We start from the raw sequence: 21,287 nt of genomic DNA, 5'->3' as shown, positions 1-21,287 counted from the left end.
TTACACCTCGAGGTTTGACAAAACTGATAGTGATTAAATGCGCAGGAATAAGTCTATCTATCTGTCTGTTCACAATTTAAGTATTAAAGTATTTATGCACACATTCTGTGATTCCCTTCTTCATGGATTTCATCACGTCTCAAGGTGTGACAACATTAACAGTGAAATTAACAAAAAGTACATTTCAAACAAGATTGAACAACAATTCTATTTCACACTGAAATTAACAAAATACAATCATACGTACAAATTCATCTAGATTTATTCAAAATGCGAAAAAAAAGAAGAAAAAAAAAGAATCACAATTAAAAACATATTTATGTGTACAAAAGAAGCCATAAAAATGTAAACTCATGAAAAACATATTCTGAAAATATTCAGAAGCATTCACAATTCTCATAATAATGAATGTTAACTAATCAAAACAATAACTGTTCATAAAAACAGAACAAAATGACACTGATCAATTAAACAAGGAAAAAATACGGGCAAAGCAACAACCACCACAGTTAAAAACAAAATCCTCCAAAGCTCAGGGGGTGAATATGGAAAACCTGGCACCAAACACAGCACCAAGGCAGAATATGCATGTAAACTCAAACAAGCCCGATGACAACAATTAAATAATGGAGTTCACCAGGGAACACTTTCCAGGTGACAAACTTTACATTTCACATCTGGTTAGCTGGCTGTGGCTTCAGCAGTTCTGATCGTTGGCACTGATTTTGATTGTGAGGATGTATAATTGAAACTCTGTGAATCAACTGAAGAACATTTGTCAAATGATTTCAGTGATCTTTCACACTAGGTCTTCATCCATTTATTTATTTACTAATATAGTTAGTAAGTAAGTAAGTAAGTTAGTTAATGATCTTTTTGCTCACAGCTTAGTCAACCATACTGGGCCATGGACCTTCATCTGATCTTATCTCCATATATACATACATGCCCCCAACACACACCCTACCCTCCTCCCCTTCCACCACCATCTCTCTCTCCCAGTACCCCATCATCCCCATATTCTATCTATTTACAAACCTTTCATGACTGAATTTGGTGGATACATCAAGCATACTAAACAACCCACTAACTTCGAATTACTTCAAGAATACAGCACTATGCAAAATCAGTTGGTTTTTGTGTGTGTGTGTGTGTGTGTGTGTGTGTGTTAAAAAAATAAATAAAGAAACTGGGAGACATAAGAGGGCAGTGACTTCTGTCACTGTTAGGCTGAATGGGAAAAAACAACAACAAATAACAACTGAAAACCAAAGTTGAAATGAATCAACATCACCACATGACTTTATCATTCTGGATCTCAGGAAATACATTCTTTTCAGAGTCTCAAAATGTGCTGCTTTGATGACTGTCTCCAAACACTTTGTCTTTAACACTTTGTGTTCTCAAAACAACTTGTGATCTTCAAGTAAATAACTATGATCTGCACAGATCTGGACAGGGGTGGGTTGGGAAGGGGTGGGTCCTGAGACCTTGAGGGTACGATGGGGGGAGGGCAAAGGAAGGATTGGGGGTGGGGGGGGGGGGCGGAGATAAGGATAAAGACTGACGAGAAAACGGTTGAGACCAACCTGTAGGTGGTGACTTGTCAAATGAAGAGAGTATCCCGACGTTTCGGGCCCTAGGTCCTTCTTCATGGGGAGAAAAAAGACTGACATTTTGACATTTTCTGTGACCTGACAATACACTGGACAGCAGGAAAACAAAAGTTATGAACTTATTTCTGCGAACAGTTGGAAGAAAAAGTAAGATCACAGACTATCCATACTGAATCTGCTGCCTTGAACAAAGGTTCATGAAATGCACATTTCTTTTCAAAGTTCCAATTCACCTGTAACATTAAATGTATGTTTTCTTTCCATGACATCACAATCAAAAGAACAGGAGGGAAAAACAAAAACAAAGGCTGAATGTTTAATGGTTTTGATAAATGGATATAACACTGTCATAAAATGTAATAATATATGTAACGCACATGCATGATAGCACTGTCCGACTATGACCACCAGAACAGCAGAGGAGGCATCTGCTGTCCCGACTATCTGGGCTAGAATTTGATTTTAGTGGAGAATGTCTTGCCCAAGTTAATCCCCACTCTCTCAGCCAAGAGGGTTTCAGGACAGTCAGCATCATAAATCATTTCAAATGGAATTTGGACATGATTAAAAATAAGAATAAAAACTAGCAGATTTTTCAGAAACATAATCATTCTGAAATTTTCAAGAAAAAGAAAAAGACACATGCAATGAAACATTTGAACGTTAAAGTTTGCAGCCAGCCTCACATAGGTTCTGATCACTATATTTAAAAAAAAAAAAGAAGATAAACAAGAGGCAAAGCCTACAAGACTCACTTGTGCTTCATGCTTTATCCAGTAAAGGAATCATGAAAAGAAAAAACAAGAGAGGCAAGGCCTTCAAGACTCACTTGTGATACACTTTAAAAAAAAAAAAAAAAAATCTAATCGTTAAAATGTGTTCTGTCTGTATTTGTTATTATAAAGCTTCGGGTTAAAAAAAAAAAAAAAATCCTGATGGTAGATTCGAACTCCGTGTGTTCGGGTGAGAAGAAACTGTCTTACCCAACACGCTATCGTGGCTCCTTAACTGACAATCAAAAATTTAATATTTAAACATGCTTTTTTAAGGGCGATAAATCAACTGTGGTATTCGCAGTGAGAACGCTGTTTAAATCATATTATTCTGGTGTATCTTGGGCATTCAAAAAATCTTTAAGGGCAATTAAAAATTCTTTTTAAGTCCGCGGTAAAGGAGACGTGGCTAACGCCGCAATCACGCTGGAACATTTAGCCGTTTTCTCTGGATCTAGATAGATGTACAAGTTTAGTTACACCCGCCAGGAATGTACGACACGGTCAATCCAATTTCTCTTCTATTTTCATTCTAGTTTAATAGTTTTAAAGTTGATATGAAAATTAAGTATTTTGTTAAACTAATAACATGTAGAGCCAAGTACAAGTACTTCTAAACGTCATATGAAGTGAAAAGGACTTCATTTTGATTAAAGTGAAGACTGGAAATTTTTATGTTTCATCAAGGGTATTAACTCTCATGGTTTATTATTTTTAACTGTGAATTCCTACTGATTTTGTTGATATTTTTATGGCAGTTTGGGGCATAATCCAGTAAGTGATGAGGCGTTCACAATTTTTATGTTTCATCAAGGGTATTAACTCTCATGGTTTATTATTTTTAACTGTGAATTCCTGCTGATTTTGTTGATATTTTTATGGCAGTCTGGGGCATAATCCAGTAAGTGAGGCGTTCACAAATCTTTCTCCTTCTCCAACTTTCCATCACATGTTATCGTGTATTTTCGATTGAATATAGGATTGAACGGGCAGGTCAACAACTTGAAACAAAATGGCGTCCTTCGTGTTCACGAGGAATATGAGCATGTGCTTTGAATATGTACAAATATGTGTACGCAACTGATTTTTGCCCATGACCTTCAGGGCTCAGCCAATAGATCTATAAAGTCCACTCGCAGTACTGATTTTAGTATTTTCTGAAAAAGACCACTTGGGCGAATGAACATAGTGAAAGCCCTGTACACTGAGAGTAAAACACACAAAGCTTTTTATGTATTGAGTATAATTTCAAAATGTAATGTTTAAGATGAGAAAGATGAGTTTAAAGCAAATTAACCCCCCTAGCATTAATTACACATTAATTTCCCTTTTTTACTATCTGCACCAAAGACATGCACCAGAAATATAACTTCCAAGCTTAGCAAAAGAAGTTCCTCTTTGAACAAAAAATGATAAAAATGACTGCTCTTGTTGTGTCAGAATATCAGATCAAAGTGCCAAGTTTAGAGAATAAAAAAATATATAAATATAATAGTAAATTCAGTTTGTATATAATTTGGCTTCTTTTTATTATTTTTTGTGCCCATCCCAGAGATGAAATATTGTTTTAAACAAGAGGACTGGAATGTATATAATTTGGCTTCTTTTTATTATTTTTTGTGCCCATCCCAGAGATGAAATATTGTTTTAAACAAGAGGACTGGAAAGAACTGAAATTTTCCTATTTTTATGCCAAATTTGGTGTCAACTGACAAAGTATTTGCAGAGAAAATGGCAATGTTAAAGTTTACCATGGACACACAGACACACACACACTGACATCCAAACACTGGGTTAAAACATAGACTCACTTTGTTTACACAAGTGAGTCAATAAAATGACATAGGATAAACATACATATGCACACCTATATATTCAAACTTTCTCCCCCTACAGTAAATCAAGCAAAACACTTTCTCAATGAAACTAAAAATTAAATTTCCAACATGGAAGATGAGCTGTTTTCTGTCTTCTGATTGGTTCCCTTTAAATGGTGTTGTGCTGCATTTTGTGATGGGCCAGGAGAACATGTACCGTGTTCAAACACATGTTTACAATATGAACATGTACATATTCTCTCTCTCTCTCACACACAATATTATATATATATATATATATATATATATATATAAAGTTATTGTAGTTCAACAACAGACAGTGTATCTCTTTCTATATATTTGGGTGGGGGTGGTTCTTCACCACTGTCCTCTGGAGCACAGACTGATACATCACAGGTCTTTCCTTGGCATTACATCTTTACAGGATACATCATAGATCTGATTCTTTTTTCTTCCCATGTAAGCGTGAACAGCAAAAGAGGGGAAGAGGGCAAGGGGGGTGCTGGAATTGTTCACCTGTCCTTTAGACAAGGGTGTTGGGCCCTCAGGTGTCTGAGTTCGGACCTTGACCATCCAAAAGTGTTCTCTCTGCTTTTTTTGCTTTTTTCCCCCCCTGCAAACCAAATACAAAATCTGGACATCAGAAACGTCCAGTTTTTTCATGCCTCAGCACTGGCAACGGTGTAGGCATAAGAATGTTACAAATGGAATGGCTGTTGCGCTCTCGTAAGACAGGGGAACTAAGGACTGATAGTTTTTCGGCACTGGCTGGCGAGTATTGTAGCACTGTGAAAATCACTGATCCAGCTGCGAAGAGAAGTGCCTGGCTGATGTGTGTGACTGTGAAGGGCACTGTGTTGCTGGTCATCTTCGTGGACTGGTACTGAAGGGATGTATGCATGCGTGTGAATGACTGGTGCAAAAGCGCTTTGATATGTCTCTGCACAAGATTCAACGCTAAAAAATACCATTATTATTATTATTATGTATATATACAGATATGTGGGGAGGAGAGGGTGTATGTGTGTTTTTAAGATACCTAGACAAAGGTCCTTTATGAAGATTGAGAGCATGAACTCACACACACACACATGCACAACACATACCTTATATATCTAAAGTTTGACCAATGCAGTGATTACAAAATCATCAGAAAATGTACTTCCTCCCCCTCAACCACCATTCAACCACTCCTCACCCCCACCCCACCCTAAAAAAAGTAAAGCAGAGTGAGAGACAACATCAAGTATATTTATAAGTAGGCAAGAAGTGAACTTCTAAATGAAATAAATTAATATAATTTTTTTTTAAAATTGTGAAATGCAAACTATGTACAATTCTGATGACAATTCATTTTATCCAGTCCAGCTGGACAAGTTTTTTTGAATATTAAATCAATCACAACACAGACCTGCCCATTAAAAACGGTGGTCTCCAGGCAAGACTGTGTACGGCTTGGACCCATCGCTCACTACGATCGGAACAATCAACAAAGCACTTGTGTGACCGATCCTGCCACAAGGATATTCACAAACCCATTAATCATCCATCCTACAAGTGCTTTTGTCATGTCAACATTTGCATATCACCAGATTAAAAAAAAAAAAAGAGTAAAAGGAATCTTTAGAACATGCTTCCTTGATTAGAAACACACACACACACACACACACACATATATATATATATATACAATATATGTATATATATATATATATGTTAAGGGTTATGATTCAAAGTCCTGTTGCATTTTACAGCCACAGTAGCAGTTAACATTTACTGTCTAGGGCTTGGCACAGGATAGCAGGACCAAATCCTCTCCTCTGATTGACGGGTGCAATGGCCGAGTGGTAAAAGCGCTGGACTTTCAATCTGAGGGTCCTGGGTTCGAATTTTGGTAATGGCGCCTATTGGGTAAAAGATTGAGATTTTTTTCCGATCTCCCAGGTCAACATATGTGCAGACCTGCTTGTGCCTGAACCCCCTTCGTTTGTATACGCAAGAAATAGATCAAAAACGCACGTTAAAGATCCTGTAATCCATGTCAGCGTTCCGTGGGTTGTGGAAACAAAAAAATACCCAACAAGCACACCTTTGAAAACAGAGTATGGCTGCCTACATGGCGGGTAAAAACAGCCATGCACATAAAAGCCCACTCGTAAACATACGAGTGAACGTAGGAGTTGTAGCCCATGAATGAAGAAGAAGAAGAAGGAGAAGAAGAAGAAGAAGAAGAAGACCGTCTCTGACAAAGTCAAGTATCAAGTCACACCTGGGTGGAGTAAGGAAAATCTGAGTCTTCTTCTTCTTCTGCGTTCACTCGTATGCACACGAGTGGGCTTTTACGTGTATGACCGTTTTTACCCCGCCATGTAGGCAGCCATACTCCGTTTTCGGCGGTGTGCATGCTGGGTATGTTCTTGTTTCCATAACCCACCGAATGCTGACATGGATTACAGTATCTTTAATGTGCGTATTTGATCTTCTGCTTGCATATACACACGAAGGGGGTTCAGGCACTATCAGATCTGCACATATGTTGACCTGGGAGATCGCAAAAATCTCCACCCTTTACCCACCAGGCGCAGTCACCGTGATTCAAACCCGGGACCCTCAGATTGACAGACCAACGCTTTAACCACTCGGCTATTGCGCCCGTCGAAAATCTGAGTCAAGCTGCCTTTCCCAAGGGCGCAACACCAATGCCGAAACGGGGCCTCAAGCTCTGATCGGTGGTGAACACTGGATCGCCTAACTGGTTCTGCCATGGCATCCATATCGACATGTACCCCACACAGGGGCCAGTTTCTACCTTCCAATAACAGGAGAAGGGTAGGAAAAGTAAATACTAAAAAATAACAAAAAAACTGTTTTCAACCATGAGGTCACAGTACACTCAAACAACTTTATAAAAGCCCAAGATCAACAACACATGGATCTACCATGCAGACTGTAACTGACTAAAGAAAAGAGATGTTTGTGTCGATTGGAAACTGTAAGTTCTGGTCAAAAAAAGAAAAAAAAAAAGTCAATGAAACATCTTTCCCCAATGTTCACACTCCTTCTCCCCCCCCCCTCCCTCCCCGAACCCCCCTTCACTAAAAAAAAAAATTAAAAAAAAAAAAAAAAAACCCCGAAAGAAAACCCCCACACCACACACCAACAACAGCATCAATCAATATATGACAAAACATATTAAGTTGAGACAAAATGATGACAACCAACATTAACTACTGACAGACACTACAGACCATTCGAAAAAGACTGCCAAAAAGTGCAGTGAACTACCAACAGCAATCATTGTAGCAAATTTGTGCCAGAAAGCTGATGGCACTATTTTGCTGCTCACAGCTTGCCATAATCACAATAAAACACAATTTTCTACATTGAACAGCATAAAAACTGTGCCGATGACAACACAGATTAAAGACATGAAAATGAAAAATTGAACACCGCTTCTAAACTGCTAACTGCAATATACTCAGTAAACTGCAATATCTTCACCAAACTGTCAACAACTAACATACACTAAATCTATGAAGATTTTTGGTGTAAAAGTAATCTAAAGCAATCTCAATATCTGACCATGTGTAAAAAAACCAGATACATCAACAGATGACTGTTCACAAACACAAAATATTAAAACTCAAATGCTTATATAAAAAACAAAACAAGCAAAAACAAAAAAACAAACAAGCAAAAAACAACACAAAAGCACAACAATGAACCATCATAAAAAGTCACAAAGGACTGCCTATTGATTCTAGCTTCCGATACAAAAAGCACTCCAATACCTGTAATAAATCACAGAGAACTACAGCAGATCTCAGAGATAAGTCGCATCAATACCACAGACTTGCCACACTTCAGATGAAGGTCACAACCAGCTTTCATGTTGGAGAGTACATGGCGAGCACACTACCGTCGTGTCGTCTTCTTGGCACACAGTTTGATTTCGTCCAATAACGACTCAAGAGCAGCAGCATTCTGGGATACGTTGATGGCCCGCTTCAGTTCCTGACACACCTCCTCCACAAAAGACGGCACTGTGGATATGGAATGGAGACACAGTGTTAGAGGTATGATGGCCTATAGGTAATGCGTCTGCCTAGGAAGCGAGAGAACCTGAGCGCGCTGGTTCGAATCATGGCTCAGCCGCCGATATTTTCTCCCCCTCCACTAGACCTTGAGTGGTGGTCTGGACGCTAGTCATTCAGATGAGACAATAAACCGAGGTCCCGTGTGCAGCATGCACTTAGCGCAAGTAAAAGAACCCACGGCAACAAAAGGGTTGTTCCTGGCAAAATTCTGTAGAAAAATCCACTTCGATAGGAAAAAAAAAAAACAAAAAAAAACTGCATGCAAGGAAAAAACAAAAAACAAAACAACAACCCGGTGGCACAGTAGTGTAGCGACGCGCTCTCCCTGGGCAGAGCAGCCCGAATTTCACACAGAGAAATCTGTTGTGACAAAAAGAAATACAAATACAAATCCTAAAAAAAAAAAAAAAAAAAAAAAAAACCCCCAAGAATATCTATTCATTTATGTACTCTTTAAACATTTTCATTACTAACTGGAGAAACTTCCTCATCCCCTGCTTCCATTATGTGTGGACCAGGATTCTAACTGCCCCCCTCCACTAGACCTTGAGTGGTGGTCGGGGTGTTAGTCTTTCAGATGAGCTGATAAACTGAGGTCCTGTGTCCCCAGCATGCACAGCAACAGAAGGGTTGTGCCTGGAAAACTTCTGTGGAAAAATCCTCTTTGAACTTCGATAGTGAAACAAATACACCCCCGAAAGAAAAAGGAAAACCTGAATTCGCACAGAAAAATCTGTTTTGACAAAAACAAAACAAAACAAAACAATACAATACTTACCAAACAGTGTATGACCTTCTATCTCTCTTTTTATGTACTGACTTCATAATTATTTTCTTTCAACCAGTTACCATTTCTTCCTCTTCCCCATACCTTTCTGATCTTGTTGGGCCCATTTCTTATTTTTACAATCATACTGTCTGTTTTTTTCTTTTGTGTAATGTTTCCTGTTGAATACTGTAAGAATCCTACTCCAACTTAACTTGAAGTATCATCTTACACAATGGCTCAAAATCCGATTTTCGTTTTTCACATGTATGTTTAAAAAAGAACAAAGAGAGTGTGTAATCAAATAATCAAATACATAATGATTCAAATTCTTATTTTTTTCACGCATGAAATTGTAACCACATCTTCAACTACAAAAAAAGAAAAAAAAGAGTAATGTAATCAAAATATACAATGACAAACTATGATTTGCTCCCATACATATAACTGTAAACAAATAATTTTTCTAAAATTCATAATTTAAAAAAAAAAAAGATTTAAATTGGGGCATCTATGGTTAACTCAAAGAAAAAAAAAGTCTGTAATAAAACATACAAAGACTGAAATTAAGATTTTTTCCCCAACGCATGTAACTATACGCATATCTATTTTTTCGATTCATGATTTACAGTGAGAAATAAAAAAAACAACTGGGTGTGTGTGGGCAACTGACCAGTCATGGCAGGCGCCAGGTGAAAGTTGGTGATGGCGGAGGCCACAAACTCCACTGTGACGGCCACCACAGGCGCCTGCTGTTCCTCGTCCAGTGCCCGCACCACCCCCAGCACACACTTCTGGGCCATTTCAAAGGACAGGCTCCTGAAACAGTGCACATTTCCACAACAACACTGCAGGTGTCTGCATGTCTGAGCCTTGGTTGACTGACCATGGGATGTACGGTGAGAATACAGCCTTGTAACGTGGTCCCAAACCAAAATGGAAACCTGGTTATAACATAAGACTCACTTTCTTTCACTTGTCTCCATCAAATCTGATATTACCACATCATCTAGTTTCTCCCTTTACAGAAAGGGTTGGTAATTGTCCACCATCTTCTGATTCAGTCTCTGACATCAGTCCAACATTCACCTCTGACACACCTGTCTGTCTGTCCATACGCTGTCTGTGTTGTATGTCTGGGACAAAGTCAGCAGACAGTAGGAATGACATGTCTTTGACTGCACGGTCCAACAAACTGTGTCACAGTCCATGGTCTGGTTAACTGCCACATTCACTCTGTCCACATACTGTCTTAACCCCTAGGCTGCCTGCATGACGAGATAACTCGTCATGGCAAACATGTATGCTTCGCTGCCTGCATGACGAGATAACTCGTCATCGAAATATTCTGACTTTTCCCTGGTTTGCATTCACTTCCTTGGCAAAAATAGTGGTAGCTTTAGCCTGGGGAATCTCTTTAGATTCTATTCATAGCTAGAAACCCCATCTACGCCATGAAGCAGTCCTTTATTTGAACGTTTTGGTTGGGTCACTGTCCAAGTGTTTGCCTGACTTCTCTCCTTGCTCGCTCAACAAAATGTTGGACTGATGCCGTGCTCAAGACATGCGATCGTGACGAACTAAATCAACCATGATTTCCTTCTTTAGCTGATGCTCAGAAAGAATTGAAGCGTAAATTCGAAGGAGAAGATAGAGATGAACATTTATAGGACGATCTGATAGAAAATAAAGGGAGTAATCAAGAGAGTGGCCAAGATGCGACTGTCAGTGAGTGATGCCAGCTGTACAGATGTTAGCAGACGACAGATGACCGAATTAGCAGCAGAGCGATATTCTTGGCACGCAGCTAACGCGGTCTGATGAGAACTGAATCAAGTGACCGTGTGAGAGGGGTGAGGAGGAGAGGGGGTGGAGACTGAGGGGGCGTGGCCTCACATCCATCTTATCACTTGGAGAAGTCACAATGTATTGTGTATCTATCTCTTAAAAATATATATATATATATATTGTGGTTGTTCTAGTATGATTTTGTGTTTGCAGATATCCATTTGTCCAGAAAATATGATGTTTTTGTGGAAATTACCTGACTAATGTTTGTAATGAACAAGTTGAAAATGTGACAAAAAACAAAACACTGATTTCAGAACAACAGCATGTCACTAAAAATATATAAAATGGGAAAACAGCGTGTGTTTTGTATTCTTTATTCATTTACCTTTCAGAAAATATATACTTTTATGGGTCTTTCTCCAATAACAAAGAGCACAGAATGTTTTGAAAATTTATACCCGTTTTTTGTGAAAAAACCCTGGCAAATAGATTTCACTTAAATCTTATTTTCCTGGCAGTGAAAGGGTTAACACGTTTATATGAAACACTTTTTTGTTTATACAAGTGAGTCAAAAAACAAACAAACAAACAAAAACAAAACAAACAAAAACATTGTACAGTAGCTGACAAAGCCAAGCAGTGAGGTGGAGCAAAATCAAACAATTAAAGCCATTGACTGGAAGATACATAAGAGTGATGACATAAATATGTTTATCTGTGTGTATATATATGTATATATATATCCATATACAATATATCATATACACAAATAAACATATTTAGGCCATTCAGGACAGGAATCAGACCCCTGCAAGAGTCTGCAACAGTGGGACATGGCACAGAACGTGATTATCATCACCATTACCATTATTATCACAAAAAACAAAACAAACATACTTGTATCGCACAGCATCAATCACGCTGACCATCAAGCCTGGGTCCAGGTCCATGAGGGTTTCATTGGTGGAGTACTGGCGAGTCACAAAGTCGCTCACGCCCGGCGCCACCTCTGTGGAAGTCATCATCTTGCTCAATGGCTGGTCGATGAGGCCCAGGGCCTCTCGCACACTGCCTTCCACGGCCAGCGCACATACCAACACCACAACCTGGGGAGAGGAGATCGTGGTAGAATGGTTAAGATGCTTATCTGCAAGTACAGTATCCCACGAGGGTCTGGGTTTGATGATTCCCAGTCTCGCCAACACCACAACCTGGGGAGAGGAGACCGTGGTAGACTGGTGAAGACACTTATCTACAGACACAGAGAGAAGATTGTGGTAGATTGGTGAAGACACTTATCTACAGACACATAGAGAAGATTGTGGTAGATTGGTGAAGACACCTATCTACAAACACAGAGAGGAGAAAGTGGTAGATTGGTGAAGACACCTATCTACACAGAGAAGAGATCGTGGTAGATTGGTGAAGACACCTATCTACAAACACAGAGAGGAGATCGTGGTAGATTGGTGAAGACACCTATCTACACAGAGATGAGATTGTGGTAGACTGGTGAAGACACCTATCTACACAGAGATGAGATTGTGGTAGACTGGTGAAGACACCTATCTACAGACACAGAGAGGAGAAAGTGGTAGATTGGTGAAGACACCTATCTACAGACACAGAGAGGAGATTGTGGTAGACTGGTGAAGACATCTATCTACAAACACAGAGAGGAGATTGTGGTAGATTGGTGAAGACACCTATCTACAAACACAGAGAGGAGATCATGGTAGATTGATGAAGACACCTATCTACAAACACAAAGAGGAGATGGTGGTAGATTGGTGAAGACACCTATCTACAAACACAGAGAGGAGATCATGTTAGATTGGTGAAGACACCTATCTACAAACACAGAGAGGAGATCGTGGTAGATTGGTGAAGACACCTATCTACAAACACAGAGAGGAGATCATGTTAGATTGGTGAAGACACCTATCTACACAGAGAGGAGATTGTGGTAGATTGGTGAAGACACCTATCTACACAGAGAGGAGATTGTGGTAGATTGGTGAAGACACCTATCTACACAGAGAGGAGATTGTGGTAGATTGGTGAAGACACCTATCTACAAACACAGAGAGGAGATAGTGGTAGATTGGTGAAGACACCTATCTACACAGAGAGGAGATCGTGGTAGATTGGTGAAGACACCTATCTACACAGAGAGGAGATCGTGGTAGATTGGTGAAGACACCTATCTACAAACACAGAGAGGAGATCATGTTAGATTGGTGAAGACACCTATCTACAAACACAGAGAGGAGATCATGTTAGATTGGTGAAGACACCTATCTACACAGAGAGGAGATGGTGGTAGATTGGTGAAGACACCTATCTACAAACACAGAGAGGAGATCGTGGTAGATTGGTGAAGACACCTATCTACAAACACAGTGTCCACATGGGTCTGTGTTTGATGATTCCCAGTCTTGCCCTTTCTTCCAAGTTTGACTGGAAAATCAAACTGAGCGTCTGGTCATTTGAATGAGATGATAAACTGTGGTCCTGAGTGCAGCACACACTTGGCGCACTGGATAAAGAATTTACAGCAACAAAAGGGTTGTCCTCTGGCAAAGTTAGAAGAAATCCACTTGGACAGGTACACGCACATACATATATGCACTCAAGGTCTGACAAAGCATGTTGGGTTATGCTGCTGGTCAAGCATCTGCCTAGCAGATGTGGTGTAGTGTATATGGATTTGTCTGAATCCAGTGATACCTCCTTGAGAAACACAAACCATGACAGTCTATCTCACAGAGTGAGAAAAGGACAGAGACAGACAGTGACAATATTCAGAAAAAAAAAACCCAGGTGAGAAAAACCCAGGGTGAGACAAAACCCAGGGTGAGAAAAGAGACAAGGCTCAAGACTTAAGATGGCTTTTTCACTTTAGGCCTTGATCCCTTGTGAAGGGGAATGCGAACAATAAATAAGCAGTTATAAATAGTAATGATCCAAAAGGTCAGAGGTGGATACAGAGAGTCTGAGGCATGGAAAGATGATCACCTGATTCTTGTCAACATCCCTACTGCTCCATTTTTTTTCTCATGAGGCTGGCATTCAGCATCACCAGATTTTGTGTTCCACACAGACAGCATCAACACACATACACACACACATCTGCTGAATTTAAGCAGGCATCTGATGAGGATTTCAATACAGATGTTTTCTTTTGTGTGTGTGTCAGTGTGTGTGTTTGGCAAAGTAATCCTACTCTTTCTGATAGCAATACATTTCTTATATATGCTAACAATACTCACAAACAGAGTATTAAAACCCCTTCTCTCTGCAGCTTTATGTTAACGGGAAATAGTGTGTGGGAATGCCCAGGTTTACAAAACCCCACTGTCCCCTGAAAGTCTCAGACCCCACCCCACCTCCGTTCCCTCCCAACCCACCCCTGTCCAAATCTGCCTGTGCAGGTCAAAGTTCTCTATTTGAAGATCACAGTATGCATATTCCCCCCACATACATTTCCCCCAATATTCCAATATAAATCAGCATGCACTCACCTGTGTCTTTGTCAATCATATCATGAAACAAAGATCACCGCTGGAGTAGATTCCCCAATATTCCAATACAAATCAACATGCACTCACCTGTGTCTTTGTCAATCATATCATGAAATGAAGATCACCGCTGGAGTAGATTTCAAAATATTCCAATACAAATCAACATGCACTCACCTGTGTCTTTGTCAATCTTACCATGAAATGAAGATCACCGCTGGAGTAGATTTCAAAATATTCCAATACAAATCAGCATGCACTCACCTGCGTCTTTGTCAATCTTACCATGAAAAGAAGATCACCGCTGGAGTAGACTCCCCAATATTCCAATATAAATCAACATGCATTCACCTGCGTCTTTGTCAATCGTATCATGAAACGAAGATCGCCGCTGGTGTACTGGTGATTCTGAAGGCCTGACTTGTTCCGCAGCACTCCCCGAAGAAGGTCCCAGTTCTCGTACTCCACATTATGGTTGAAAGGAGAATCGCTCCCCTCTGCATCAGGCCGCCTACCAATGCTGTCTGAGTTGGTGGAATTGGGAACAGGATGGCCAACGACAGTCTTTGTGCCGGTGGGGGTCTCTGGGGAAGAGTCTGTGAACTGGGAGACAGGGATGATTCTCTGGGCCAAGACCTGAGCAAGACAGCAAAATCAGAGAAGTGGTTTAACTCTCTCTGTACTGACATTCCCGATCAAGAACATGATCGAAGTGATTTAATTTTCTACACACTGACAGAACCACTGTGGCAGAATAAGTTTGGTACTGGACTTCTAATCCAGTGTTCACCAGCAATCAGGGTTTGAGGCCTCTCTTTGGCCTGGTGTTAGTCCTTAGGAAAGGTACTTTACTTCAATATTCCTCACCTCAACCAAGGTGTCAATGGATACATGACTTTGGTTGGGCAAGGTTAACTCTCTCTGGACGACGGATTGCGTAAGCATTCGTACATAAAATGTATTTGGAGGATGGAAAAGAATAGCGTTTTCCAAAAATAAAAATCCATCACATGCTGTACACATGATTTTGTGATGAGCCAAGCAGAGTGCACTATTCTGGGTCACTCCAAAACCAAATGGTATGATTGGCCAGCCTGTCATGTGTGGCCTGTCTCGCACACACGCTGACAAAGTCACTGACTGGTCGCCTGCTTGAGTGCCAGCCTGTTAGCAAAGTGGCATCTGAGGCGGGGGGTTCTCAAAATGTTGCGGAGCAAACAAGGCAGTGACGGCAACATTTTAGTGTTGCCGAAGTACTTGAAATGCTACAAACTGGAGGGTTGGATATCGAAGAGGTGGATGATGATGAAGAAGTGAATTAAGTGCAGAAAGCGAGAAAAATTGGCATTATTTTCTACATAATGGCAAAACTTTAAAAATAAGATGAGAAATTTGATTTTTTTTTTTATGTAATAGCTCAACACGTAATAAACCAGTTCTGAAAGTTTCATTTTCTTACTCTGTATTTTGTATTAATTTTTTTTTTTTCCCAAACCCTTACAAATGGGCCGTCTGTGGGGAAAAGCAAGGGAGAAAACTTGCCGTCCCGAGTGAGTTAACATGGCAGAAGAAGAGGAGTGAAACCTGTCTTCCTATGCTGAGCCCTAGACACAGCAGATATGAATTCACTGCCCTGCTGCCCCTAACAGGCCATGCAACATTTAACCTTTAACTGATATTCCCGAACAAGAGCAAGTTCAGAGAAGTGTTTTAACTCTCTGCATTCTGACAATTCCAATCAGGGGCAGCATCAGAGGAGTGTTTAATCTCTCTGCACTGACATTCAATGAAGGAAAGGGTTTCACTTGACACCAAAATGTAGAAGCAATAGTGACAGGCCACAGAGCAGCTGTCACAGTACAGACGAAGAACTCAAGACCCTGAAGCACACCTGGGATACCATTCAGAGACAGACCCCACAACAGACAAGAGTGGTGGTTCTTCACTGTTGCTGTACATGACAGACTGCATAAAGGGCAGTAAGTAAGTAATTAAGTACTGACATTCCAAATCAGGAGCAAGATCAGATAAGGGTTTTAACTCTCTCCATACTGACATCCCCAATCAGGAATGCTCAGTTTACAAAAGTTTCATATTCACATTACAGATCAAGAATGAGTAAAGTTTTGAATTTTTGGAGTGATACCTCAATGTTTTGCATGATGATATATGCTAAATATGGCATAAGTTCACCTTTCTATGGCAACCAGTGAATGCAGACTTTGTTGGGGTATCTTTCAACATGAAAGTGTATACCCAACCAAGAGGTGTTACTTGACTCCAGTTAAAATGGCATGTAACTTGTGTTTGTCTCAGTCAGAAAGCAGAACAAGATGCTATTGAAAGGTAAAAAATCTTATACTTTCTTACCAAATAACTTGATGTGTTACTAAACAGTTTAAAAAAAATCATAACTATGATGTTTTGGGTTGGTTTTATTTTTGGTGATTGTATTTATAAACAAATGTGCAGCAGGGTGAACACTGTCAGTACCCAGTGATAGAGATAGTTATGAAATCACAGAAATGTTCTGAGGATTTCCATGTACAACCGCAAGTGGCTCATTTGTTGCTAGTCACCAAACTACACATAGTCCAGTCACTGAAACATTCTGGTGAAATCTCCAGTAACTGTTTTTGTGAGATACTAATTACAATACTGTTTTTATGATTACAAAGAATGTCTACAGTTTCTTCCATTACCACCATTACCACTGGCTGTTGCTATACTGATATGTCTGTTGCTACTGCTACCATTTCCAGTGCTTATTCAGTAACTGATTATGATGATGGCAACAATGACAAATTATAACACTGCAGAAACATGATTAACTAGCTCTGTGAACCGAAAGACATAACTTCTAATTAATTATACATAGTGTACCATTATCTGAATAGGATTCTGAATTTTAACAGTTCAGAAATCTAATTAGCTAACTCATTAAAATTAAAGACAAAAACTTCTATCAAAAAAAAGTGCAGTATTACCTGATTAGGTTTTTCAATCATAACAGTTAAAAAAAACCCACCTAATTAGCAAGCTCTACAAACTGAAAGACACAAACACACAAGGTGTAGCATTACTTGAATAGTTTTCAATCAAAACAGTTCACAAATGTAAGTAGTTAGCACTACAAACTGAAAGACACAAACACACAGAGTGTAGCATTACCTGAATAGGGTTCTCAGCCTGCCCATCCACAGACTCTTCTTGTGGGGTTGGAGATGGAGACGAACAAGAATCCTGCCCATTTTCCTGATCAAAGGACACCTTTCGGTCTGGAGTTCGCAGGTTTTCAAACGACCTTGACTTTTTCATGATACCCCTGCCGGGACTGCCAGGTAAGGGTGATGTTTCGTCCTCTGAATCGTCCAGGTAGGTCTGATTTTCTTCAGAAAGGGGAGGTGGTGGGGGGGCGGAAGGTCTGCGAGGAAGAGGAGGGGGTGGGGTGGGTGGTGCAGCCAGCCATTGGTCTTTTCTTTGCCTGACGATGAAATTGGTTTGGGTGAGACTGTGCTGCAAGGCTCAGACAATGATGAGTTATCCTGTCCTTCCATGAATTGAAAGATGTATCTGTATTTGTTGATGTAAGAGGTTAAAAACTGGAGTAAAGCAGGTATACATAAACATTACAATGTTATATTGCATTGTATTTTATTACTCTTTTTTCTTATTTTTTTTTTTTTTTTGCTGCCCCATCATCTGCACCATTTCAGTGGCATTACTCTCACACCGCTCACTTCAGATTCCCCCATACATGGCCACACACACGGTTCGTGCTTCACAGTTCCAGCGTTGGTAGTCCGCAGGGAACCATCGATGTTAGGTCGCCAGGAGGCCACACACCAGAGGAGACCTTGCACTGCTGCTGAGTCACTTCGGTGGTGTTCAGCGGTGCCTGTTCTGATTTAATGTACTAAGGACACCACCTACTAAGCCCCCTACTAACGACACTAATGGCTTAGTCGCGGAGCCAGACTGAGTGAGCGTCCCTCCCAGAGTGGAGACCGCCACCACGTCCCACAAACAACAGTCCCCCATGAATCTGCCGACACTGAAGACATTGTGGAGGGGTGTCAAAACTGAGGTCACCATGAGAGAAGGGCATGAAAGGCCACAGACTTTGAGACTGTTTTTTTATACTGATGATGATGAAAGAGGAGGAGGATGACGATGACGATGACGATGACGATACTGCTATGAAGGTTCATTTTGGCCTGGGACTGCATGACAAGGCTGTACTCCACGCTTCCTGTCATAATGACGTCCCGGCGTTAACCAGGCCCGAAAGATACGGACACTTGCAGTGTTGGTCAGGTAATTAGAGCAACACACCCAAAGACGCATCCGTGAAGTGGATGTCACTCGACTGTGTGGTCCCAGTCTCCCCATTCAGCCCATAGCCGACTCAACTCTGGGTAGGAGCTGGCCACGGGCCGAAAAACACACCTCCGCTGGGATTCAAACCCGCGTCCTCCCAGCCGTCAGACCGCAACGCTAACCACTTCGCCACCGCAGCTGGTGTATTGTATTACTCTTTGTCACAACAGATTTATCAATTTGAAATTCAAGCTGCTCTCCCTGATATCACTACAGTGTGGCGCCACCTTTTTTTTTGCCAGTAAGTGTATCTGATTTCATATCAAAGTGGATTTTCTCTACAGAATTTTGCCAGGGACAACCCTCTTCTTGCCATGGGTTCTTTTGCATGCGCTAAGTGCATGCTAAAAAAGGGACCTCAGTTTATGTGTCATCCAACTGACTGATATACTTTGCTTTTTTGTTTTATTTTTTTACATTTGAAACATAAAAAGAAAGACAAGAACATCAAATCATACACAGAATATGCAACTGATAACTTCAAGTATTTTTCACTGGCAAAAACAAAAATAAAGGAGAAAAATTGCTTTAAGCATACAACCATTCCAGTATGACATCAGCAGAGAAATAAATCTTATCAGACACAGACATGCTCAACATACTTCTCAGTGGTTTTCCAGTCTGGCTTTGATACAATCTAAGATCGGCCCGAGCACTGCCGAGAGGCAGGATCGAGTTATTAATACATGTAAGAATTATCTTGATATTCATTGTGAAAACTTTAAATACAAAACTCGTTTACATATTTTCTGATTTTTCAAACACTGCGCACTCAATGTTGAAAAATGCAACAGACATACGTGGGGACTCTCTTTTTCTTCCCCACTTCAAGCGGGTAAAAGGCCTTGTCAGGCTTGCACGCCTTGATATTGATATATGATATGATATAAGAGGTACTCCAACGTGGAAGTGCCAATATTAGTCTGGGAAACAGCAGAGTTAGGCAATGGGGCAGAAGAATCCAACACTGCCTAAGTTCCAATGGGGCGTGCACGTACCTGCTCTGTGGGCGCAAGGCGCGGCACCAGAAGGCAGAGTGGTGCATAATTGCTGCAGCAAGTTTAGCGATGAGTTGCTGATTGTTTGGTTGAGTAGCTTGCTGAGACACCATTAGTGGATGGGAAACAGCAGCACTCGGCGGTGTGGCAGATGGGGTCATCACCGCATAGCTTGGTAGGACCGTGCACACAATCGCACTGAAGGCGAGGAGCAGTGCCGGTGCAAGGGAAATAACTGCGGCGGTCACCGGCAAGGGTGCCGAAGCAGGGGTTGCCTCCCTTGGATCGGGTGATCCGGACAAGGGGGGGGGAGCACGCGTATGGGCAAGCGTGTCCCCTAGTGGTCCACCTTCCTCCCTACACCAGGGGAGGGCATCCCTACACGCCTCGGTCGCTATTGGATCCGAGACGGTCGAGGCAAGCCGCGTGGGGGGGTCGCGTGATCCGATGTCACGGCCGCCACCACGGACGCATCGCACATAGGGCCCAGTCTAACGTGCGGATCCAAGACAAGCTGCCTTTTTTTGTTTTGTTTTTTCCCCAAGGGATTGTGGCCATTCCATTGGTGCAACTGTGGGTATGGTAAAGAGATAGAGGAGATCGACTCGTACACTGCCGACTGGCAGGGCCGAGAAAACGCGGATCGCGTCGAGTGAGTTCGCGGATCGATAAAAATGACATGAAAGGTAACACTGACCTGAGTGTGTGACCACAAACCTCTAGAAGTCATCAGAGGAGGTGGCGGAGGTCTGGAGTCGACCGGAGGGAGCGGAGGAAGTGGAGAAGGCGGCGGGTTGGCGTTGTTTAGAGGGCCAGGAGTAGAGGGCCCAGAGTGTCAGCGAATCGATTGCGATCGCGCTTTAATTTTAGCACGATTCCCCAATCGAGCTACATAATTATGTGACCTGGTTGGAGACATAATTTGACCACAAACAAGAACGCCAGAGAATCGACAGACAGACAGAAGATACGAAAAAACTTAGCCGTATGAAGAGCACAGGTACAGGAGTCATGATGGCTGCCGGAAAAAGAGGGCGATAACCAGCGGGACAAAGGGGAGGTTACCTACTTCCGGGAGGTTATCGGCCGTAGTTTCGTCTGCTCCGCATGGGCGGATAGTTTGCACAGGACAGGAATGTCAGACCCCTGCCGGAGTCTGCACTAGTTGGGTCACGGTTAAGTATGTGTAATTAAACAGTTTTTCATAAACCTATGACAGAAGCATAATCACATACAAAATGTATTGGACTCTACCTCAACTACTGCAGCCTGTCATAAAATTAAACCCTCTACCTCAACTGTCAACAATCAAAGCCAGAAGGTGTAGCAGTCGACATAAATCATGTCGCTTGTAGCCCTGCCAACTACAAATGGACCATTTCTGGGCAGAAAATCCTCAGTCAGAAAAAAACGTCAGTTCCTAAAACCAGTCAAAAAGAACCTAAATTAATGTAAAACAGTCAGTTAAAACAACGTTAGACCAGTTCACACAAATCTCACTGTCCAT

The 21,287-nt window shown here is 41.2% G+C and overlaps 1 protein-coding gene across 1 annotated transcript in view; it reads right to left on the bottom strand.

Annotated features, from left to right (window-relative positions):
- Positions 1-7,464: 7,464 nt before the first annotated feature.
- The window catches only part of LOC143285037 (uncharacterized), a 39,564-nt gene continuing 25,741 nt past the window's right edge, over positions 7,465-21,287 (bottom strand). The window contains exons 10-14 of the mRNA XM_076592219.1: positions 17,574-17,886; positions 14,754-15,038; positions 11,779-11,987; positions 9,764-9,909; positions 7,465-8,270 (exon numbers count right to left, since the gene is read on the bottom strand). Coding sequence (XP_076448334.1) covers positions 8,143-8,270; positions 9,764-9,909; positions 11,779-11,987; positions 14,754-15,038; positions 17,574-17,886 — 1,081 coding nt within the window. The 3' untranslated portion in view covers positions 7,465-8,142. The remainder of the gene's footprint in view (positions 8,271-9,763; positions 9,910-11,778; positions 11,988-14,753; positions 15,039-17,573; positions 17,887-21,287) is intronic.

Source organism: Babylonia areolata, chromosome 8, assembly GCF_041734735.1.
Source record: "Babylonia areolata isolate BAREFJ2019XMU chromosome 8, ASM4173473v1, whole genome shotgun sequence".
NCBI lineage: Eukaryota > Metazoa > Mollusca > Gastropoda > Neogastropoda > Buccinidae > Babylonia > Babylonia areolata.
Note: the sequence above shows the minus strand (reverse complement) of the source record. Positions and strands in the feature narration are given on the sequence as shown.